Source organism: Taudactylus pleione, unplaced genomic scaffold, assembly GCF_031769625.1.
Source record: "Taudactylus pleione unplaced genomic scaffold, aTauple2 ptg000507l, whole genome shotgun sequence".
Classification (NCBI taxonomy): Eukaryota; Metazoa; Chordata; class Amphibia; order Anura; family Myobatrachidae; genus Taudactylus; species Taudactylus pleione.
The window spans coordinates 243,831-266,124 of NW_028284909.1; the positions used below are offsets into that span (position 1 = coordinate 243,831).

At 45.2% G+C, this 22,294-nt stretch overlaps 1 protein-coding gene across 1 annotated transcript; it reads right to left on the minus strand.

The window, feature by feature from the left end:
• Positions 1-17,491: 17,491 nt before the first annotated feature.
• On the minus strand, positions 17,492-21,708 carry LOC148501655 (rho-related GTP-binding protein RhoU-like). The gene is made up of 3 exons (XM_088450096.1): positions 21,350-21,708; positions 20,491-20,549; positions 17,492-18,808 (listed from the first exon to the last, which is right to left on the minus strand). Exons 1-3 carry the CDS (start codon positions 21,567-21,569, stop codon positions 18,356-18,358), a joined length of 732 nt encoding a protein of 243 aa, XP_088306222.1. The 5' UTR covers positions 21,570-21,708; the 3' UTR covers positions 17,492-18,355.
• Between the last annotated feature and the right edge of the window lie 586 nt (positions 21,709-22,294).

Below are 22,294 nucleotides of genomic sequence, written 5' to 3' on the forward strand. Positions count from 1 at the left end.
AAAATTTTTTTTTTTTTGGAGTGCACTTTGGGGGAGCACCCCTGATGCACAGATCACCCCCTGGACAACACTACAGCACCCCTCTAGGACTACAGCCTTTATGGGACACTGCACAACACAGTCCAGCCAGCCCCTATAGACTTTGGAGTGGACACAGCCCCTATGGACAACTGACTGCACAACACAGCCCAGCCAGCCCCTATGACAGCAGCACAACACAGCCCAGCCAGCCCCTATGGACAACAGCAGCACAACACAGCCCAGTCAGCCCCTATGGACTGAGTGGTCACAGCCCCTATGGACAACAGCAGCACAACACAGCCCAGCCAGCCCTAGCTCCCACCCTCCCTCTTCACTGTCCACAGCCGGAGTGTGAAATGGCGCCGACGCGGGGACCTTTTATAGAATCCAAAACCCGCGAGATCCGGAAGGCGGAATGATGACGTTTTGCCTCGATTTCAGTTCCGAGTCAGGTGGGAAAAGTCGAGCCTGACTTGGATACGACTCGGATCGGGGGGGTTCGGATTTCAGAAATCTGAACCCGCTCATCCCTAGTATATGTATGTGTGACCCTGCCTGTATGTGTATATACAGGGGCGTAGAGAGCCTGGCCGGGCCCCAGTGAAGGGATGCGGGATGCGTGGTACCCTCCTTGAGCTAAAAAGTCGCACTGGGGAGGGGGGCGCTGTGAGCCCCTCAGCCCACCACAAAGCCAGGGAGGGCGCGACTGGGCTGCAGTGTGAGCCACGAGCAGTCTCCCAGGATATATGTATGTATGTATGTGTGACCCTGCCTGTATGTTAGGCTTGCTCCCGGTATTCGGGAGCTCCCAGACGCTCCCGAATACCGGGTGCAGCTGCCGGCTGCCTCCCGCCCCCCCCCCCCAAATACTAATAGAAACCCCCACAGCGGGGGGGGGGGCGGTGACGAGATTTGCGCTGAATAGCATCATTGTGGCCCCGCCCCCTGCTTCACAATGCTGTTATTTTCATCATTGTGAAGAAGGGGCGGGGCCATGATGATGTGATCGTGCAGCCCCGCCCCAAATTCGCCATCATTACCCAGCCATGTCCCCGCTGTGCGCCCAGAAGGAGGGAGCTGAATGTCGGCAAGTATGCTGTATGTGTATATATGTATGCAATAGTGACCCTACCTGTACGTATTTGTGACCCTGCCTGTATATATATAATATATAGCTGCTGTGTGTGTGTGTATCTATCTATCTAGGCAGGGGAGGGGGTTGGCTGGAGTGACAGGAGGCTAGTGTGACAAGGGGCTAGTGTGACAGTTGAGGATAGAGCCCCCTCAGTTAATGCACCCTGACGTCATCAGTTACTATCCACGAGGACATTGATCAGGATAGTAACCTGCCCATGCCCGAAGCGTGGCGATGCAGCAAGCCCACGAGGGCTGTAACGTCACTGTAAGGGCACAGCACTTACTCCCTCACTCCACATCACGTCCAGGCACATTAATTGAAGGGGATCTATACACAACCCTGACGTGACGGGGCTGAAGAGACTGGGGGCTAGTGTGACAGGGGGCTGTTGTATGATGATGACATTGGTTACATTCCATTTACTACACAAACAGGCATCTTCTAAAAATATTTGATTTCCTACATGAAGAGTGAGTACCAACAGAAGACACTGTCTGCCCATGGAGGATCAATTTCTTTAAGGCACAGGTTGTCAAACTCGGTCCTCAGGACCCCAAACAGTGCATGTTTTGCAGGTCTCCTCACAGAATCACAAGTGAAATAATTAGCTCCACCTGTGGATCTTTTAAAACATGTCAGTGAGTAATGACTACACCTGTGCACCTGCTGGGTGACCTGGAAAAAGTGAACTGTGTGGGGTCCTGAGGACCGAGTTTGAGAACCACTGGTTTAGAGCTTCCCTACTGCAGAAAAACCACCATATAGATAAGGTGTATTTTTATTGAGTACACACAAAACTGGATTTTATTAGTGGGTTGGAATATATAAATAGCCCTCTATGCCCCAGTTAGATGCTGCCCCTAATGTTTATTTTTATTTCCCTTTAATATATCACCACATGCTGGACACGCCTCCTCCCTGGCACACTTGGAGGGAGGCGGGGTGGGCGCCGTAGTACACACGTGCTCCGGACGCCCTGGACACATGCTACGCCTCTGTTTACGCTCACTTCAGGCCACCTCCCAGACACCGGCCAGGAACGCTAATGAATTTGCCCCACCGTTTGTAATGCCTACGTACGCAACAGTGGACTCCACATGCACTCAGGTAAATGCATGCACCGTAGGGGTTTACAGGACATTGCTTGCATGCGCAGTGCAAATAATCACAAGATGTGTGCAGATTTGCACCCATAAATGCCAAGTTTACGTCACCTATGCTTATGTTTTATAACATTTGTTTAGATAGCAAAATATGCATAAATAAAATAAAATAAAAATACTGGGATACAGCAAGAATAACTCTTCCTGTGTATAAATTGATAAAATCCGCTTACAAAATCTATGTACAGATGTGTCCTCTTACATTCTTGCCAATCGCGCTACAAACATGCGCATGCATCGCGCCATGCGATTACCTGCAGCAGCGTATGCTACGGTATGCTATGGTGCGCACTGCAATCGCATTATGCAATCCTATGGAGTCGCGGGTGAGAACGCAGTGTATGTATCCGCTAGTGGGTGTGATTTGCTGTGTATGCAGAAATGATGCTTGAGGACATATCTGTACGAGCAATACAAGAAGGAACTATTAGCATCAGCCGTTAATCCACAGTTAGTCAATCAATCAGAGGCTAGTGCCTGTGCCCTTCACCATCAGGGCATATCTCTGTGTGCCCTCAGACACTCGCAATTGATATGGCTTTGACCTGCAAATATGAGTTTCTGCGCCGGTCTGCCATTACGTACGGCTACGCCAGTCGCAAGAGGTCGGTGTCAGATTCCAAATCTGCATTGCTGCATGTAGATGTGGTATGTTTTGTGGGCATGCACAGTACCAACTTACGCATTTTATGCTACTTAAGCTGGCGTAGGTCCCATTCTGCATTGCCCTCAATGTGGAATCATTCCTGAGATAGTTTCAGGGGCCTCTTTTAATGTGCAAAATGCAGTATTGTTGCACATATATTAATGGCAGGAAACCATTCACAGAAAATCATTGATGGTTGAACCATCAATGGACATAACTACTATGGAACAGGTGTCCGTGGTGGGCCAATCAGAGAAGGGGGTAAGGCTAAGCAAAGAGGGGCAGGGCTAAGCACAGTGTGTCAGAAAAAAAAAAAAACCATTAACCATAGGTGTCAAACCATCGATGGTTGCTAACCATCAATGGTCAATGGCCATCCTTAGTTGCAAGGGATCATGAGGAACACAACGGAGGTAGTTATTATAGCCCTTTTAATGTATAACTTCATTAATTCCCTGAAAAAAAATACATTCAGTTTTGGGTGAGTTATCATTTGTGTGTAATAAATACTGTAGAAACTGAATAAATGAAAGGTCTCCACACCACTAACTCTAATTCATTTTATGAGCATGGCTGCCATATTTTTATATACCCCCTTATACATTTATATGTTCCACTCTGCATTCGGCTATACAAACTCCAGAAGAGGCGGCCCATGTGCTATATATAGACCAGCTGTGCAATTATATTATTATTTGCTGACAGGGCTTCCTCCAGACCCCCAGGCACATGATGTCCTGGAGAGGGTCTTCAAAGCTCTGTTTGTACACTTCTCAGCGTCTGGAGGATGTTAATGGGATGTGGGCATGACCAAGTAAACGTCCGGAGACCCTCACCATTCCCTGAAGGGGGCTCATCTTACGAAACCTTTTTTCGCAACAACGGCATAAGGCTATGAGGGCCGTCATTACACCATCGTCCTGCTTTGGTCGATCTGTTGTGACAAATCATGTGGACTGAGGCTGCGTTAGATAACTAGGTCACACATGAGCTCCTGTAACAGTGGTTATATTTTTACATCTGTGAAACTACTTGTATTAAGGCCCCCATACATCAGCAATTGATTGCAGCAATCGTGCAATCGATTGTGTATAAAAATCTTTCCCTTTTTCAATCGATTGCAGATTGCAGAATTGCCACAATCGATTGAAAAGGGAAAGATTTTTATACACAATTGATTGCAAATTGCACGATTGCTGCAATCAATCTCTGATGTATGGGGGCCTTTAATCAATGGACCTAATAATGGGTAATTTCAGAGTAATCAGCGTAGATACATTCTCACTGCTACAGCTGCAGTTCACTTGCAACATTTTACACTTATCTTTCCTCTCAAAATAAAAATAAATGTATCACATGTCATTTATCTGGGCCAGTTCCTAGTCATATGTATTAGTATACGTCCCAACATGACCCTCTCCAGGAGGGACACAACGCTCGGGTCCTGGACTTCCCTGGTAAGAGGTGGGGCTGCAGCGCAGATCAAAAGTCAAATAGGGGAGTCACACCAACTGTCATTTCACACACTGCCAAACATCACTGGCTGGGACTCACTGGCAGTTGGTGCGACTCCCCTATTTGAATTTTGGACTGTATTGCAGCCTCACCCCTGGTGCCACCACCAATCATAAATTACCAGGGAAGTCTAGGACCAGAGCATTGTGTCCCTCCTGGAGAGGGTCATGTTGGGAGGTATGATATTAGGGTTGTTCTGAGTGAATTTGCCACATATACTGGAGGCAGCCATCTTGTAGCATTGTACATATGAGAATGCATACACTCACCAGCAAGTAGTGATATCACTGAGGTTATTATTAATGTGACCTGAAACCATTTATTTATTATTTATTACCAGTTATTTATATAGCGCACACATATTCCGCAGCGCTTTACAGAGAATTCACATCTGTCCCTGCCCCAGTGGAGCTTACAATCTATATTCCCTACCACATGTTCACACACATACACACTATGGTCATTTTTTTGTGGGGGGTCGATTAACCTACCAGTATATTTTTGGAGTGTGGGAGGAAACCGGAGTACCCGGAGGAAACCCATGCAAGCACAGGGAGAATATACAAACTCCACACAGTTAGGGCTGTGGTGGGAATCAAACCCCTGACCTCAGTGCTGTGAGGCAGTAACGCTAACCCTTACACCGTCTATGCTTGCGAGTTTACAGCTAGATTCCCTTCAGTTTCTGTACCCTGACGTCATCAGTTACTGTCCAACGTCATTCCCTACCATCCAAGTGGGCATAGAGGGGGAATATAATTTTATGGCGAGCGTAGCGAGCCATCGAGCCTGAAGCGTGGCGAGCGAAGCAAGGGGACAATTTTCTTTTTTTAGTGAACTGTGTGGGTAGTGAAACGCACTTCCGCCCTCACTGCACGTCAATTCCAGGTACAAATACAGAAGGGGAAATATACTTTTGCATGCTTGCAACATCACAGCCCAGTGCCACATTCTCAGCCTATCACTGACAAGGAGAAGCAGCAAGCAGGAACAACATCACCACGGGGGGCCATCTTTCATTTTAAATCCATGTGGGGGCGGTGAAAAGTAGTAACAACAAATTAGACGCCTGATCACTCAAACCCTGTTTTAGCCTCCTCCAAAATGGTGGTGCTCTAGGTGACCACATTGGGTCACCCAGTGGTAGCACCGTTAGGCTGTAGTCGGTCCCTGTCTGCGCATAGCCCTGATGGGGTGTCATGCAGTACCAAATACCACTCTAAGGAGATACACCCACAGACAATTATTATCTATTATTTACAGGGCACCACAAAGTGTCCACTGCGCTGTACAATAATGGGCAATACAATTTACAGTAATAATTAGGATGGGTTAGGGTAAGTAACTATGTAGAAGTTACCAATGATTGGTCTTCCAGGTGGTGAAGCAAAACAGTACTCAATGAGTTTATACCCACATGTGGGCAGACAGACAGGGTTAGAATCACTGGTGGGGATAAGGGAGACAGGGATCAGAGGCGCACTGGTGACAGGGATACAGTCTAAGAGGGAGGGTGGTCAGAGGTGCTGAGAAGTGCCAATAGCCCTTATTGGGGTTGATTCGGTGGTGGACGCAGAATGAGCAGCAGCTGCGTCTATTGGAGGTCGCCAGGCTGCGACTTCAAGCAAATGCTGCTACAAAGCCATTTCCTGGTGTACATCTGTGCCTGGTGTATATGTGTGCCTGGTGTACATCTGTGCCTGGTGTATATCTGTGCCTGGTGTACATCTGTGCCTGGTGTACATCTGTGCCTGGCGTACATCTGTGCCTGATATACATCTGAGCCTGGTGTACATCTGAGCCTGGCGTACATCTGTGCCTGGCGTACATCTTTGCCTGGCGTATATCTGTGCCTGGCGTATATCTGTGCCTGGAGTACATCTGTGCCTGGTGTACATCTGAGCCTGGCGTACATCTGAGCCTGGCGTATATCTGTGCCTGGTGTATATCTGTGCCTGGCGTACATCTGTGCCTGGCGTATATCTGTGCCTGGTGTATATCTGTGCCTGGAGTACATCTGTGCCTGGCGTATATCTGTGCCTGGTGTATATCTGTGCCTGGTGTATATCTGTGTATCCGAGTGTGCAAGGCCTGAGACACCCACTGTCAGCGTCCATAGGTGCTTTAATATAGATTGATGCTTCTTTAGACACACCATCCAAACATGCACCACATCCAGCCAGGTGCAGTCTCTCCGTCCGTGTATGGCCTGCTATGTGAACTGCTGAGTGTCTGTGTAACCAAGTACACCATCTGACCATCTGCGTGCGGGCTTCAAGCCACCTTCCAGTAACCACCTAGGAACGCACATAACTTTTCCAAGACACTTCAGATACTGGGCGGGATGTAGCAACCTTCGCAAAATGACGTTACCCTATAGAAGCCCATGGGCCTCTATCGGGAGAGTGCTGTGAGAGGGATCCAATCGGATCCCTCCCAGCACTTCCCGCGGCATGCGCAGAAGGACGCCACACGGACTTCTGGGCCATAGACCCGGTAGTTTCTTATTCGCAAAGGACCGCTCTTACCGAGAGAGAGATGTCCTTTGCGGTGTTACTCATGCATACTGGTATTACTAATGCCGGCATGCATGTGAAGGGTGGCGTTGCCTCATGCATCCCGCCCACTGTGCATCTTGATTGCAACAGCCCCTTTGTGCGTACACTCTGGGAGGAATCCAACTAGCCGCAGGATTTATCCGCACCGCTCGGGGAAATGTTATTCAACAAAATAGCATTTTCCCCTGCGCTGTAAAAAAGGGGTTAATACACAGAAACCCACTGATTCCGCGGTAAGTGCAGAATCAATGGGGTTTTCCCACACCTTAACACCCCGCGAGTACCTTTTCTCACGGACTTTCCCTAAAGTCCACCTCTGGGAAATGACGCGCAGGGTTAACCACACTGATTGAATTGCTGGCCACAGCTAATTGGATTCCCCCATTTGTGAAACAAATGCGCCGAAGGAGTTCTCGGGGATTTTCAGTCGGAAAAAAAATGCTCAACTACATCGGCAGTGCCTGCGACTGTGAATCAGGACCATTGTGCTCAGGTAGTAACTGAAATTTGGCATACGACAGGTGTTGAGATGTGCCAGGTGTTTTCCACGTTCAGATTACTGATATTTATTAAATCTATAATAATATAGAACTCCTCTTAGCGCACAAAATGCTCAGAGTCTGCCGGTGAAATTAAACACAATGTGGGATTCCCAAATCCCACAACATAAAGTAATAAAAATCAGACAGTAGTGATAATTTCTTGGCGCTCAAATATACTTGAAAAAATGTTAAAATAAAATTATAGGCATTTTATTTTAGACATAAACAGCATAAAACATATAAAATCCACAGATAATAAAGTGCTATGTAGTCCTGTGGACCAGGACTACATAGCACTTTATTATCTGTGGATTTTATATGTTTCATGCTGTTTATGTCTAAAATAAAATGCCTATAATTTTATTTTAACATTTTTTCAAGTATATTTGAGCGCCAAGAAATTATCACTACTGTCTGATTTTTATTACTGATATTTATTAGTTTATGTAAGCCCTCTTGCAACTTTTACCAAATGTGCTTTGTCCTTGTTGCTTTCTGTGCTATGTTTAAATTATAGATGAGCGTTTCGGTTCTACTCAGAGACATTCGGATCTGAAAGCTGGCATCTTATTGGCTATCCGGTTCCCATGTGTTTTGGATAGCCAATAAGATAAATGCAAGCTTGCGATAATCTGACAAAAAAAAACCTGAGTAGAACCGAACGACTCATCTCTAGTTTAAATAGCTGCAGACATCTTTGTTTTATATTCTGATTAACTAGAATGTGGTACAGATGGGACGTGCTTAGCTGTGCTGTATCCTAAGGTGAGGGCAATTATAAGGCAAGAGAATAAAATAATAATAATTCCTTTTCTTGCCTGTTCAGTAATAAATATACAAACAGCACTGAGGGCTCCCTGGGCAGTCCTCTATGACTGATAAGCAGCTGTTTAGCAGTGAGCTCATGCTCCCTTGCAGTGGTCCGCGACTGGTGGTGTATGCCAGCATCATGTCTCCATTGTGTCTATTGACAGTGTACTCCCAGCCCCCTCAGGCAGCGATGAGCTGGCACACGTGTGCTCGGAAGCTTTAGGGTTGGGTTTAGAACATGCGTCATAATAATTTATTTTCCAGGTACAGTATGTCACAGTATTCCCTGCAATCTCATACCTTCATTAGGATGATAAAAAAACAGATCATACTTTACAAGTTCTGGAAACACTGCCTGTTTTATGGATGAATATTTGCATTCAGTTTTTTCACTACATTTTATTTTATACTGAGTATGAGGATCTGTACAGAATAACTATACACTGATAATCACTGTGTATAATACAGAGCATCTGTACACTGGTAATAATCACACTGTTATGTACACGGTTGGGTCACATTATTATGACCACCAGCTAATAGCCAGAGTGTGCAGCACGGACAGTAGCTAAAAGGGCAGGGAGTGACTCAATAAGGTGCTGGTAGGTTGGCACAGGTATCTGGAGCCCTGCTGGGTGCAGTACATCCCAGAGCTGTTGGAGGGTGCGTGGTGGAGTATCCATAGAGCGAACACAGCAATCGAGATGGTCCCACAGATGCTCGGGTTCAAGTCCAGGAAATTAGGGGGCCAGGGAAGTACTTGGAAGTCTTGGTCGTGCTAGTCCAACCACTGTCAGACATTTCTAGCCATGCGACATGTCTTGCTGGAAGATCCCATCCGCCTCAGGGAAGACAATCAGCATGTATGGGTGTACGTGCTCTGCAAGGATGGATTCATAACCAAATCGGTTGTGGATGGATGAGTGGGCCCAGAGAATGCCGTGAAAACATTCCCCAGCCCATAACGCTGCCACCACCAGCTTGTGTTCTTCCAGCAATGGTTGCAGGGTGTTTGTTCTCCGATGTTTCTCGCCTGACACGCCAACGTCCATCCGTTTGATGAAGCAGAAAACGTGACTCACTGGAGAAGGCAACCCTTCACCAATCAGCGGAGGTGCAATTCTGATACAGGCGTGAAAATTGAAGCCTTTTCCGGCGACGCACCTTCGTTAGCATAGGTGCAGTGACCATCTGTTTGCTTCGGAGCCCCATACGCAGCAGGGATTGCTGAACTGTCATTTTAGACGCACGTCTGGTGGCCCCCAGGTTTGTTTTGACAGTGAGCTGCTCCACTGTAGTGTGTCTGTCGGCCCTCACGCACCTCCGTAGACGACGTGCACCTCCCACATCAATGGCACGTTGTGCTCCGCAGTTTCCACGTCGGTTATTCGCAATAATCACACTGTTACGTATTATACGGAGCATCTGTATACTGGTAATAATCACACTGCTATGTATAATACGGAGCATCTGTATACTGGTAATAATCACACTGCTACGTATAATATGGAGCATCTGTACACTGGTAATAATCACACTGCTATGTATAATACGGAGCATCTGTATACTGGTAATAATCACACTGCTATGTATAATATGGAGCATCTGTACACTGGTAATAATCACACTGTTACGTATTATACGGAGCATCTGTACACTGGTAATAATCACACTGCTACGTATAATACGGAGCATCTGTACACTGTTAATAATCACACTGCTACGTATAATACGGAGCATCTGTACACTGGTAATAATCACACTGCTACGTATAATACGGAGCATCTGTATACTGGTAATAATCACACTGCTATGTATAATACGGAGCATCTGTACACTGGTAATAATCACACTGCTATGTATAATACGGAGCATCTGTACACTGGTAATAATCACACTGCTATGTATAATACGGAGCATCTGTATACTGGTAATAATCACACTGCTATGTATAATAAGGAGCATCTGTATACTGGTAATAATCACACTGTTACGTATAATACGGAGCATCTGTACACTGGTAATAATCACTCTGCTATGTATAATACGGAGCATCTGTATACTGGTAATAATCACACTGCTATGTATAATACGGAGCATCTGTACACTGGTAATAATCACTCTGCTATGTATAATACGGAGCATCTGTACACTGGTAATAATCACTCTGCTATGTATAATACGGAGCATCTGTATACTGGTAATAATCACACTGCTACGTATAATACGGAGCATCTGTACACTGGTAATAATCACACTGCTACGTATAATACGGAGCATCTGTATACTGGTAATAATCACACTGTTACGTATAATACGGAGCATCTGTATACTGGTAATAATCACACTGTTACGTATAATACGGAGCATCTGTACACTGGTAATAATCACTCTGCTATGTATAATACGGAGCATCTGTATACTGGTAATAATCACACTGCTATGTATAATACGGAGCATCTGTACACTGGTAATAATCACTCTGCTATGTATAATACGGAGCATCTGTACACTGGTAATAATCACTCTGCTATGTATAATACGGAGCATCTGTACACTGGTAATAATCACTCTGCTATGTATAATACGGAGCATCTGTACACTGGTAATAATCACTCTGCTATGTATAATACGGAGCATCTGTACACTGGTAATAATCACACTGTTACGTATAATACAGAGCATCTGTACACTGGTAATAATCACACTGCTATGAATAATACGGAGCATCTGTACACTGGTAATAATCACACTGCTATGTATAATACGGAGCATCTGTACACTAGTAATAATCACACTGCTATGTATAATACGGAGCATCTGTACACTGGTAATAATCACACTGCTACGTATAATACGGAGCATCTGTACACTGGTAATAATCACACTGCTATGTATAATACGGAGCATCTGTACACTGGTAATAATCACTCTGCTATGTATAATACGGAGCATCTGTATACTGGTAATAATCACACTGCTACGTATAATACGGAGCATCTGTACACTGGTAATAATCACACTGCTACGTATAATACGGAGCATCTGTACACTGGTAATAATCACACTGCTACGTATAATACGGAGCATCTGTATACTGGTAATAATCACACTGCTACGTATAATACGGAGCATCTGTACACTGGTAATAATCACACTGCTACGTATAATACGGAGCATCTGTATACTGGTAATAATCACACTGCTACGTATAATACGGAGCATCTGTACACTGGTAATAATCACACTGCTACGTATAATACGGAGCATCTGTATACTGGTAATAATCACACTGCTACGTATAATACGGAGCATCTGTACACTGGTAATAATCACTCTGCTATGTATAATACGGAGCATCTGTACACTGGTAATAATCACACTGCTATGTATAATACGGAGCATTTGTATACTGGTAATAATCACTCTGCTATGTATAATACGGAGCATCTGTACACTGGTAATAATCCATACTTGCCGACTTTTCTGCCCCCTTCTCTAAATATGCAAAAAATTTAAAAAGATGTGCTCCCAAATTAGAAAAAAGTCTATACCAGTCCAGTGAGTCTCTGATATAAAGCAATACTGTGGAATATTGTTGGGTCCTAAAGCATATTTGGATCTGGAATTGTTATCTGTCAAGGATCTGCTGAACTGGTATATGAAACATATTCTATCAGAGACTCACTGGACCGGTATAAACTTTTTTCTAATTTGGGAGCACATCTTTTTAAATTGTTTGCATATTTATTGGGTTGGGGTAACCTTTTTGTGAAATAGCGGCACCCTGATCTGTGCGCATAAGGTGTACTTTGTTCTTTCACACAGCCTTTCAGCCACATGGTCTCCCTAAGTACATAAAAATAGAAAAATGGCATCATTTTGTAAGAAAACTAGAAAAACAATTTTAATACATGATTTATGGCTGACTGTGTGACCAGTTGGGAAGCTAGTTGTCATCATGCTGTCATTATTATTATTATTACATTTTATTTATAGGGCGCTACAAGTGGTCCGCAGCGCCGTACATACAGTAAAGGGTACACAGAACATTACATTACAATACAGTAACCAAAATATAAACAGAACACAAGTAACAGTTAGCAACACAATTCTCCATACACAATACAGCTCTGAAGGTGAAGGCTGTCATAGAAGTGCTAGAGAAGAAGGCTGTGAGACAGTGGGGAGGAGGACCCTGCTCCTAGGAGCTTACAATCTAGTCATTATGATGTTTGTTAATCTGGCCCTGAGGGGAACAAATATCCCCCCTTTGCAGCATGCGGTGCTGATTACCAGTAGCCACGCATAATTGTTTCACACTGTTATGTATATTACGGAGTGACTGGAAACACTGGAGTATATTTACGTAGCAGCGGGTTTTTCTTTTTTGCAAAGTTTGACTTCAAACTATAAAGTGTCAGTAATAATAAGTGCAAAACATGACGGAATTTGAACTTAATATAAATTTTGCTTTAAATTTTGAGGTCAGACTTGCCGCTAAATATGCACAATTGAAGTGAATGTCAAATGCTCTTCCACTGTAAAGGGAGCACCGGAGTTCCATGCAATGTTTTGAGAACGCACCTGCTCCAGTGTGACCACTAATGGGCATTTCCCATTCACTTCAATGTCTCAGTACCAGCAATTTGATCAATATGAACCCTTCTGACTCTCGAGCTGGGCAAGAGCCAGTATGTCACCACCCTAGTGCCTAACTGCAGTAAATAAGTTAATGGTCTTGTTGGAAACAGCTGAGTGAGCTTTGCCCAGTGAGATTTCTCTGGAAGTCCCTGGCTTTCTGTTTCTCCTTATCGCAGGCGGTTCCATTTCATTTTCAAAGCTTGGACAGGAGTCAAGTTTCTGTTGTCAAACATCTTTAACTTCGTCATTCTCTTATCTACCAGATTAATAAATGGTTTTGACTGCAGAGAATTGCTCTATACCTGGGAGAGATAAACCTGATCCTCAGAGATCATTGTACAATAAAACAGACATAACACTTACAAAATATGCAACACTCATAAACACTGCTGACATATGTACACATAACACAGGTGAAACATTCTCTCAGGAACTATATAAGGTGTATTTCCCCCTTAAGGTCCATTTCAGAGGGCGCTATAGAAAAAGGTCAAGTTCCGCTATATTGTAATTGCTATAGAAAAAGGTCACGTTCCGCTATATTGTTATTAAGAGATTTCTCAAAATAAAATGTTTGGTACTTGTGTACTTTACGGACTCATTGCAGAGAGAACCCAATGAATGTTTTAAGTGGTACTTGTGTACTTTACGCACACAAATACCGAAAGTTGTCCCCACCTAAAGAAGAAAGTTGTCCGCTCGCCACGCTTTGGGCTCGGTGGCTCGCCACAAGGTTATATTCCCCCTCTATGCCCACTTGGATGGTAAGGAATGACGCTGGACACTGATTGATGACATCACGGTCCTCTCCGTGAAGGGGATTTAGACATTACCATGATTGATAATAGTAATGAGTGTAGGACACTTGGTTCTCTCTGCAATGAGTCCGTAAAGTGCACAAGTACCAAATGTTTATTTTGTTTGCACAGTAAGAATATATAATAGCTCCTACAGTATTTCCTCAGACAGATTGTCCGTTTCCTGCATTGTCCACTTCCCATAAATAGATCTAATTACGAATTAGACAAATGCATGAACCTAATGGTCTTTTACTAATGATGTCACTGTCCGTCTCCATGGTGAGGTGTCTAATCCCTGCAAAAATAGGTCCTCACAGAGACTGTCTATATATAGAGTGTGGTGTCAGTAAGCCATCTCCTCCTGTTTTGCCATGATAGGTACAGGACAGACACTAAAGGATCTGTTTGTTATGTTTTTTTAAAGATGTAAATCTTGCAAAACAAAACATCAGTTTTCTCAGGATTATGGCAAAAATAAAAGTCGCCTCTATTTATTAGTGCTACAATGCCGGACATAGTGCATCTGGCATATTTTTTAAACTACCGTCGGGTCCTCACAGGGCCTGAGGCACTACAGATGGCAATTTTGCTTATACGCACGCAGAGCAGTTGCTAATATCAGCGGTGATAGGTTTGCATTCACATTGCGATCGCAGCCTGACATAAGGACGCCCACTTCCCCTTACTCACATCTGTATACTAGAGGAACATAGCGAAACCATCGGTAACATCGTACCCATATGCACAGGCCCTGACCATTCAGAAATTGCTACCAGCCACGCAGGCTTCTTATGGCCACGCAGTCGATAATTTATGGATGCCCCTGTGACAGTGTTGAAACGCACTGGCATGCCTCGTACGCCCAACCACCCCCCATCACCACCCACAAATGGCACTTCCTGTCAATCACTCTGCAGAGGCTACGTAGACTCAGAGCAATCGCAGTTCTGATTGCTATTGCTAGTTTGCGCACTGCGATGCATTCGCAGATCACAAACAGAGCGATTACGTGCGTATTAGCATCTGCGTTCCTTGCTGAATCAGGCCCATAGTCCTCTCTGAATCAGGCCCATAGTCCTCTCTGAATCAGGCCCATAGTCCTCTGTGGGGCAGCGATATTGGGCTAATTAACAAGTTCAGAAAAGCTTAGGTAATGCCATCTGAGAGTGGTGCTAGCTGGTTCTGCCTATGGGGGGGAATGCGGCACATTCGCGATAAGCAACAAGATATATAGTAATAGCTTTTATTACCACTATAATGAAAACTCTTAGCCGGGACAGCCTGTTCTTGGATGCGCTGCCCAGCAAGAGTTCCCAGTTTAATTGGTGCTGTAATTCCTCTGTTATCGATTTGAATAACAGTGATAATAAATGTTAATTATCAGGCAAATATCCCAATTATTAATAATTATGCCCTTAAAACACCATTCTAGGTACAGCAACAACATTACTACAGTGAGATATGTATACATGCAGCCAAGATCCAGGCACTTCAATTGCATTAAATTTATGAACACAGATCCAGATGCAGCCCAGAAAACGCAACATCATAACATGTATACACACAGAGCAGGATTATCCCAGACACTACAACACCAGACACGTAACAGCCGAGGCCCAGTACAGACACTACTACACCATGACATGTATACACACAGCCCAGGTCCAGTACAGACACTACTACACCATGTCATGTATACACTCAGCTCAGGTCCAGTACAGACACTACTACACCATGAGATGTATACACACAGCCCAGGTCCAGTACAGAAACTACTACACTACTACACCATGACATGTATACACACAGCCCAGGCCCAGTACAGACACTACTACACCATGACATGTATACACACAGCCCAGGTCCAGTACAGACACTACTACACCATGACATGTATACACTCAGCCCAGGTCCAGTACAGACACTACTACACCATGTCATGTATACACTCAGCCCAGGTCCAGTACAGACACTACTACACCATGAGATGTATACACACAGCCCAGGTCCAGTACAGAAACTACTACACTACTACACCATGACATGTATACACACAGCCCAGGCCCAGTACAGACACTACTACACCATGAGATGTATACACACAGCCCAGGTCCAGTACAGACACTACTACACCATGACATGTATACACACAGCCCAGGTCCAGTACAGACACTACTACACCATGTCATGTATACACTCAGCTCAGGTCCAGTACAGACACTACTACACCATGAGATGTATACACACAGCCCAGGTCCAGTACAGAAACTACTACACTACTACACCATGACATGTATACACACAGCCCAGGTCCAGTACAGACACTACTACACCATGTCATGTATACACTCAGCTCAGGTCCAGTACAGACACTACTACACCATGAGATGTATACACACAGCCCAGGTCCAGTACAGAAACTACTACACTACTACACCATGACATGTATACACACAGCCCAGGCCCAGTACAGACACTACTACACCATGAGATGTATACACACAGCCCAGGTCCAGTACATACACTACTACACCATGTCATGTATACACTCAGCTCAGGTCCAGTACAGACACTACTACACCATGTCATGTATACACTCAGCCCAGGTCCAGTACAGACACTACTACACCATGTCATGTATACACTCAGCTCAGGTCCAGTACAGACACTACTACACCATGAGATGTATACACACAGCCCAGGTCCAGTACAGAAACTACTACACTACTACACCATGACATGTATACACACAGCCCAGGCCCAGTACAGACACTACTACACCATGACATGTATACACACAGCCCAGGTCCAGTACAGACACTACTACACCATGACATGTATACACTCAGCCCAGGTCCAGTACAGACACTACTACACCATGACATGTATACACTCAGCCCAGGTACAGTACAGACACTACTACACCATGAGATGTATACACACAGCCCAGGTCCAGTACAGACACTACTACACCATGTCATGTATACACTCAGCTCAGGTCCAGTACAGACACTACTACACCATGAGATGTATACACACAGCCCAGGTCCAGTACAGAAACTACTACACTACTACACCATGACATGTATACACACAGCCCAGGCCCAGTACAGACACTACTACACCATGACATGTATACACACAGCTCAGGCCCAGCACAGACACTACTACACCATGTCATGTATACACTCAGCCAAGGTCAAGTACAGACACAACTACACCATGAGGTGTATACACACAGCCCAGGTCCAGTACAGACACTACTACACCATGACATGTATACACTCAGCTCAGGTCCAGTACAGACACTACTACACCATGAGATGTATACACACAGCCCAGGTCCAGTACAGAAACTACTACACTACTACACCATGACATGTATACACACAGCCCAGGCCCAGTACAGACACTACTACACCATGACATGTATACACACAGCTCAGGCCCAGCACAGACACTACTACACGATGACATGTATACATACAGCCCAGGTCCAGAAAAGAATATATCTCCCTTTACTCTTATCTGTAGATCCTTAGTGCTACGCCATTCTGGAGGTGCTAAAGTGCCGAATCACTGCTGACTTTTAGAATGCTGTGACCTTTAAGAGTGGCCTCTTTCTCCAGCCAAGTGTAAAGAACAGACAATATACTTAATAAAAGTGATTTTATTTGCAAACAGAATCACATGAAATGAGAAAATGTGTGTCCCAAATAAAAGCTTGTAAAGCGTTATCACTGAGACAGATACAAGAGGAGTCTGGTGTGTTATGACTAGGGGGTGACAGTTCACTGATATTACAGAAATGTGGCTGCTTACATCACGCTAGGGCAATAGCTACCAGCTGCTGAGGAACTACAAGTCACCTAATACCTTGTGATCCAGAGGCTGGCAGGGCAGGCTGGGAATTGTAGTTCCCCAACAACTGGGGGTCACAGGTTGTACAAAGCATGTTTTACGGGTTGATACAAGTTTTGAGACAGATCTGTTTTTTTTCCAAGCTGTTTATGTAAAAGTAATTCAGCCCAAGTCATCCCCCAGTCACTAACACCGGTGTCCATACATAATACATAGTATTACAATATCTATACTTTACACACTTCTTAAAACAGAAGCTATATTTGGAATTCAGCTACCACGGCAAGGTAGCAAATCAAAGCAATTATTATATTAATTCTGTACAGGCATCATCCCGGTCACCACTTTTCATTCTGACACATTCCAGCTTGGAATATTAACCAGTGTAAACATAGGTGCAAATTGGGTGTATCCCTTTGAGAAGAAGTGTCAGAATGTCGTTATATAGGTTAATCTACCACCCAGGTACAGGGTCTCCAGGGGCTATTGGGATTTAGTCAGTGTTATGCCCCTTTCACAGTCTTAGATCGGCGTACAAAAGATATTGGTCCAGGAAAAGGAGCCTCCTATTCACCAGGAGATATGAATCTCTTGCTCGGAGTGCTAGCTCTTTGGATAAGGCACTTAGCGGTTACTGCGTGTAACGGTGACAGAGTCTTACACACACACATACTTTTTCCACCAAGCTTTAGATAAAGTCTTCATCTTGCTAGCCGTGGCTGCCATTTTCCTCTCCCGCTGGTTTCGAAGGTCGGAGTAACGGAGGCCTGAGAGAATGGCCGTGTCAAAGACCTCTTTCAGATTCTTCTGAGTAAGGGCCGAGCATTCAACATAAGCAACAGCCCCAATTTTCTCAGCAAGGGCCCTGGCAGATGAGGCAGGCACAGGTTTCTCCCGATACCGTGCCAGCTGGATCAATATTTTGACATCCTCACGAAGGTCGGACTGTGTGCCCACTAGAATAAGTGGCACATTCGGGCAGTGACTTTGGATCTCGGAGATCCACTTTTCTGATATGTTCTGGAAAGAAGACGGGCTGACCACACTGAAACACAAGATGACGACGTCCGTTTTGGGGTAACAGAAATGACGCAGCTTGTCAAATTCATCCTGAGGAAGAAGGAAAATATGTTCACATAATGTATTGTGTATGGAGAAACCACACATAGGGTGACACAGAGAGGAGCGGGCTGTGACACTTGGCCTGACTGTCCCTTGTCCTGACTGTCCCTTGTCCTGCATGGTGTGTCAGAGAAGCCAGCTAAGGCATATTCAATGGGCCAGATTTACTAAGCTCTGAAAAGTGATAAAGTGCAGAGTGATAAACCAGCAGCCACTCAGCTCCCAACTGTCATTTTTCAAACACAGCCTGTAACATGACAGTTGGGAGCTGAGTGGCTGCTGGTTTATCACTCTGCACTTTATCACTTTCCAGAGCTTTGTACATCTCCCCCATTGAGTCAATTCTTTCTACTGTGGGGTAACACATGAGGCAGCTAAGAGACATGGAGTCAGCCCCTTCTACTGCAGGGTGCCATAGCCAGAAGTGAACTATAACATATAGAGTCTGTCTGTCCCTCCTCCTGATGGGTAGTGCAGAAGGCACTAAGGGATGTTGAGTCTGTTTCATGTACTGTGGGGTGACACAGACAGAAGGGAGCTAGGAGTCATGGGGCAGGATGTACTAAGCATCGCATCAGCGATGCAGTGATTGCCGCCTGTTTTTGGGTACATACTGCTGTATGTACCTAGAATGTCACAAAGGACAGCTCTCCCGATAAGAGCTGTCCTCTGCGATGGCACCGGACGGAGGAACTTCTGGGTTTAACACCCGTAAGTCCCTCTGGCGTCCTTCTGCACATGCACAGAAGGCAGCGGGGGGTGATGGGAGGGATCCGATCGGTTCCCTCCCAGGGGGGAGCGTCCTGATAAGAAAGCCATTGGCTTCTATTGGGTAACTTGGCGTACATAACAGTATTGGCGGGATTTTTACCACATTTTCCCCTTTAGTACATCTCAGCCATGGAGTCTGTCCCTCCCACTGCAGGGTGACACAGACAGATAGGTGCTATGAGACATGAGTATGTCCCTCCTAGTGCATGGTGACATAGACAGATGGGTGTTATGAGATATGCAGTATGCCCTCCCACTGCAGGGTGACAGATAGAAAAAAGCTATGAGACATGCAGTCTGCCCCTCCCACTTCAGGGTGACAGATAGAAAAAAGCTATGAGACATGCAGTCTGCCCCTCCCACTTCAGGGTGACAGATAGAAAAAAGCTATGAGACATGCAGTATGCCCCTCCTACTGCAGAGTAATACAGACAGAAGGGAGCTATGAGACATATAGTCTGTCCCTCCCACTGCAGGGTGACACAGACAGAAGGGAGCTATGAGACATGGGGCCTGTCCCTCCCACTGCAGGGTGACACAGACAGATGGGTGCTATGAGACGTGCAGTCTGGCCCTCGTCCTGCAGGGTGACACAGACAGATGGGTGCTACGAGACATGTAGTCTGCCCCTCATAATGTACGGTAACATAGAGTGCAGCAGTGGGATATGGAGTCTGTTCCTACACTGCGGGGTGACACACACAGAGAGAATAGAGCTGAGACATGGCGTCTGTCCCTCCCTCACATTGCAGGTTGATGCAGCGCCAGTGACACAGGCAGTATAGCTGTGTTATACACTCACGCTGCAGGGAAACACACTGGGACAGAATGAAGCTCTGCTGTCCTTCCCACAATACGGTGACATTTCCAGGTTGACAGACATCCAGCTAAGCACCTACCTGTCCTGCAGTGTCGCACAGTTGCAGCTTCACAGGAGTGTTTTCCACTTGTACCAGAGCTGCAGAAAAGATTATACAGAATTAGCCATTTATACCAGCTAAGGACACTTTACAAAGCGGGCCAGACCACCCTATATTCCTGCACTGATCCCCTATGTAAAATTAAATATAACCTCACTTTAGTCAGCCTAGGAAGGAGCTGGGAGTACATGACCGCTTTACAGTGGACTCTCTCTGCCTGCATAGATATACAGTATATTACATGACAAAGCGAGCTATAGGATATTGTGGTATAATAATAATTCCAAATTTATTAACATGCACCACTTGGAAAGATGTAAAAATAGCATTCTGCAGTATCAGAGGCACAATCTCAGAGCCTCTTATTCAAAAAATAGAAATATGTAATATAAACACATTATCTAGAATTGGGGTGACATGGAGCATTCTGCTACGACAGAGGCTTATGTGAAGTTATGTCAAGTTATATAAAATCTGGCCTAAACCGGTTACTGGGGGAAAAAAAAGTTAGCCCTTAAGACTTATACATTCCGCAATGTTAAATCTCGGAGAGCAGTAAGAAGCACCCCCCAGGGGTGTCCTAGAATTTGCTAACATCAGATCCTTTTCATTAACACACAAGGAAGCCTGTGCAATCAGCCATAACCTTATAACGCATACAGGCCAACTGGGACAGGAGGTGATCTGGTCAAAGCAGAAAGGCTTTGGATACCTTGTGACCCTCAGACTTACACATGTGGACATTATTAAGGCTATCAACCCAACTAAGGTAGATTATAGAGCCTAGATCTAGTTCAGCTTATCCCCCCTTCTCATAAGATATCCATAAGTGTCCTACCTGAAAAGTCATCGAAAGCGGTGGGGATGTAGCGGGTCGGGTAGCCATTGGTGGTGTAGCTGACCAGAAGGCTGGTCTTTCCCACTGCTCCATCTCCCAGTAGCACGCATTTTAGATTCCTCTCTTGACAACCAGCTGGTGGTAGAGGTTTAGGCATGTGAGGTGGCACAGGGGGTGCAAAGTGTGACGTGTATTCCATGGACAACTCTTGGGGGGGCATTGTCCTCTGGTCCAGGGATGTCCACCTTGCCAGATCACCACAGGTATGCTGTTCAGCAAAGCAGAAATCACTTTTTAAAATCCTCTTCCCCTCCCTCTTTGTGCAAGGCTCCCCCCTTCACTCCTGGGAACTCTGCAGGCAGAGGGGCTGGGATCAGGACTTGGGGAAGGAGGAGCTGCAGCCATGCAAGGATAATCAATGTGGGGAGAAGAGAGGACTAAGGGATTGGATGCGGTGGGGGAGGTGGAGGGATTGGGAGGAGGGAGGAAGGGAGGGCACTGGGGGACTGATACACAGTGATCTAAGCTTCTCAGAAAAAGTTTTGCATACAAGTGAAAAGCAGGAATACTGCCCTATAAATCTGTCTGACACTCCCATGACTATTGCTTGTGCTTACCCTAAATTGTGTGAGGTGGAGACGAAAGGGTTAAATGTTCATCCTCATGGAGGCTCCACCCTGGAAAGCTGTATTAGGAGTCTGTCCCAACAATGGACTTTCCTAAGAAGTCCAGATTTTAACTCTCCTGTGCCCAGACCTTGGCTTATTATAGAGATCTGTACGAAGTGGTGCTCCTGCTCCACATAGCTTACACTATAGTATTAGAACACAATACAGTAATCCTGATTTACAGAGTTTATTATACAGAGAGAAGCAGTAAACTGAAGGTACCCCAAAAAAATCCTCTTAAAACTGCTCCCACATTTTGGATCTCTGCACCTGTACT

What these genes read in the sequence shown, in the direction of transcription:
- LOC148501655 (XM_088450096.1), bottom strand. Translation starts at nt 21,569, where the DNA reads ATGCCCCCCCAAGAGTTGTCCATGGAATACACGTCACACTTTGCACCC. An exon ending in CGCTTTCGATGACTTTTCAG is followed by an intron (nt 20,550 to 21,349) that starts GTAGGACACTTA and finishes TCTTTTCTGCAG; the next exon opens with CTCTGGTACAAGTGGAAAAC. An exon ending in TGTGCGACACTGCAGGACAG is followed by an intron (nt 18,809 to 20,490) that starts GTAGGTGCTTAG and finishes CTTCTTCCTCAG; the next exon opens with GATGAATTTGACAAGCTGCG.